The following is a 3,194-nucleotide window of genomic DNA, read 5'->3' as shown; positions in this document are numbered from 1 at the left end:
CCGGTTGAATGTGCAAATGCGTTGTAAGGAATGGGATCCTACTCATATGGGCCCTTTAAACTTTCCTTGTACTTGGAAAACCGGAAGACTCCACCAACAAAGCCCTCAATCAAGGAGCCACCAACATTCGAGTTGAAACCTTTGCCTTCACACCTAAGGTATGAATTCTTAGGCCCTTCTTTCAGATTACATGTTATTCTTTCTGCTTGCCTAACTAACGTGCAGGTAGACTCCACCCTTGCAGTGCTTTAAAAAAGGAAAAAGGCAATTGGATGAACTTTGGCTGACATTCGGGGTATAAGCCACACCTTTTACATGCACAAAATTATACTAGAGGATGATGCCAAACCCTCCGTGGAACATCAAAGGAGGTTGAACGATGCTATGCAAGAGGTCGTCAAGAAGGAAATTATCAAGTGGCTTGATACAGGGGTTGTGTACCCTATTTCGGATAGCTCATGGACTTCACCGGTACAATATGTGCTGAAGAAAGGGGTATGATTGTGGTCATAAATGAGAAAAATGAGTTGATCCCAATCATACTGTCACCGGATGGAGGGTATGTATGGACTACATAAATGCTGAACAAAGTGACCCGCAAAGACCACTTTCCATTGCCCTTTCTCGATCAAATGTTGGACAGACTTTCCGGGCGTGCCTACTATTTGCTTTTTGAATGGGTACTCAGGGTACAACCAGATTCTTATTGCACCAGAGGACCAAGATAAAACCACTTTCACATGTCCGTATGGAACATTTGCATTCTCACGGATGTCATTTGGTTTGTGTAATGCATCGGCTACCTTTCAACGGTGTATGGTGGCAATATTTACGGATATGGTGTAGGACTTCCTCAAAGTGTTCATGGATGATTTTAGTGTCGTGGGGGACTTATTTGAAGAATTCTTGGATAATCTTGACAAAGTGTTGGCCCGATGTGAAGAGACCAACCTAGTGCTTAATTGGGAAAAATGTCACTTTATGGTTGAGGAGGGCATTGTCCTCGGCCATAAGATCTCAAAGAACGGTATTGAAGTGGACAAAGCGAAGATTGAAGTTATTTCAAAACTACCTCCTCCTACTTCCGTCAAGGGAGTTAGGAGCTTTCTTGGGCATGCGGGGTTCTACCGAAGGTTCATCAAGTTCTCAAAAGTGGTGAACCCCTTGTGCAAGCTGCTAGAAAAGGATGCAAAGTTTGTGTTCAATGAAGATTGCATGAAAGCTTTTGAGATTCTCAAGTATAAATTGACAACCACTCCATTCATCACCGCACCTAATTAGAGCTTACCATTTGAGCTCATATGCGATGCTAGTGACATTGCGGTAGGAGCAGTTTTGGGGAAAAGGGTCAACAAGATATTTCATCCGGTCTATTATGCAAGAAAAACAATGAATGACGCCCAAGTCAATTATACAGTGACCGATAAAGAGTTATTAGCCATTGCCTTTGCCATGGAAAAGTTCAGGCCATATCTCATGGGTGCCAAAGTGATTGTGCACACCGATCACGCGACACTCTGTTACTTGATGACCAAAAAGGACTCGAAGGCTAGGTTGATGAGATGGGTTCTTCTACTTCAAGAGTTTGACCTTGAAATCATTGATAGAAAAGGAATGATAATCAAGTGGCGGACCACTTGTCCCGCTTAGAAAAGGAGGGGAGGCCCCACAATGGCATCGAAATTAATGATTCGTTCTCGGATGAACAACTCCTCTCTGTGTCTTTGAATGGTATGCCTTGGTTCGTCGATGTGGCTAACTTTCTTGTGACCGGAATTGTCCCGAGTGAGCTCTCTTCTAACCAAAGGAAAAAACTCAAACGGGGCAGAATGTATTATTATTGGGACGAGCCCTATCTTTTCAAGATTTGCAATGATGGTGTGATCCGGAGATGTGTCCCGGAAAAGGAGCAAATGAATATTATTGATGCTTGCCATTCCTCGTCCTACGTTGGTCATCATGGTGGGGCGAGAACTACTTCAAAGGTTCTTAGTTGTGGATTTTATTAGCCTACCCTATATAAAGATGCAAGTGAGCTTGTTAAGAGGTGTAATGAATGCCAAAGAGCTGGTGGAATTTTCAAGAAGGATGAAATGCCTCTCACCACTATTCTTGAGATCGATATTTTTGACGTGTGGGGCATAGACTTCATGGGGCCTTTTGTGAGTTTGTGTGATAACACTTATATTCCGGTTGTTGTTGATTATGTTTCCAAGTGGGTTGAAGTTATAGCTTTGCCCAACAATGAGGCATGAAGTGTGGTGGCGTTCTTAAAGAAAAATATCTCCACAAGGTTTGGCACTCCTAAGGCGATCATCAGTGATGGGGGTTCTCATTTGTGCAACAAGGCCTTCGACACTTTACTTTCCAAGTATGGTGTCAATCATAAGGTGTCAACCCCTTATCATCCCCAGGCTAGTGGACAAGTTGAGGTCTCCAACAGGGAGATAAAGAGAATATTATCAAAAACTCTTAATGCAAACCAGGCAGATTGGTCAAGGAAACTTGACGATGCTTTGTGGGCTTATAGAACTGCGTACAAGACTCCAATTGGTATGTCTCCGTACCGGTTGGTATTTGGGAAAGCATACCATCTTTCGGTTGAGTTAGAGTACAAGGCCATGTGGGCGCTCAAGAAAGTAAACCTTGAATGGGATATAGCAGCCAATCTCCGGGTAGAGCAACTCAATGAACTTGATGGATTCCGGTTTCATGCCTATTCCAGCTCGTCCTTGTATAAGGACAAGATGAAGTACTTACATGACAAATATGCCCGGAACAAAGAATTCAAGGAGAGTTACTTGGTTCTTCTATTCAACTCCCGGTTACGACTGTTTCCGGGAAAGCTCAAGTCAAAATAGAGTAGCCCTTTTGAGGTGGTGCACGTGACTCCGTTTGGTGCTCTTGACTTAAAAAACAAAAATGGTGAAATCTTCAGAGTTAATGGGCACCGAGTAAAGCATTATCTCGTCAAGTTTGATGACAGCCATGTGGTGGCCTTGATCAATTTCCAATGATGTTGGTAATATGCGTCATGCCGCGACGTTAAATCAGGCGCTTCTTAGGAGGCAACCCATGTGTTTTTCTTTCTTTTTTTGATTTTCTTATTAGATCGGGCTTTATTTTGAACTAACTGGTTGTGATCTTTGTGTAGGAATTGTTTATGCAGTACAGAACTGTTGCTGGAAAAAACA

At 42.9% G+C, this 3,194-nt stretch overlaps 1 protein-coding gene across 1 annotated transcript; it reads left to right on the top strand.

Moving 5' to 3' along the window:
- The first annotated feature begins 1,389 nt into the window (after positions 1 to 1,389).
- Positions 1,390 to 2,861, top strand: LOC138894289 (uncharacterized). Its single transcript, XM_070178976.1, has 3 exons — positions 1,390 to 1,566; positions 2,010 to 2,249; positions 2,415 to 2,861. Exons 1-3 carry the CDS (start codon positions 1,390 to 1,392, stop codon positions 2,859 to 2,861), a joined length of 864 nt encoding a protein of 287 aa, XP_070035077.1.
- The last annotated feature ends 333 nt before the right edge of the window (positions 2,862 to 3,194 follow it).

Source organism: Nicotiana tomentosiformis, chromosome 6 (assembly GCF_000390325.3).
Source record: "Nicotiana tomentosiformis chromosome 6, ASM39032v3, whole genome shotgun sequence".
NCBI classification, from domain to species: Eukaryota; Viridiplantae; Streptophyta; class Magnoliopsida; order Solanales; family Solanaceae; genus Nicotiana; species Nicotiana tomentosiformis.
Note: the sequence above shows the minus strand (reverse complement) of the source record. Positions and strands in the feature narration are given on the sequence as shown.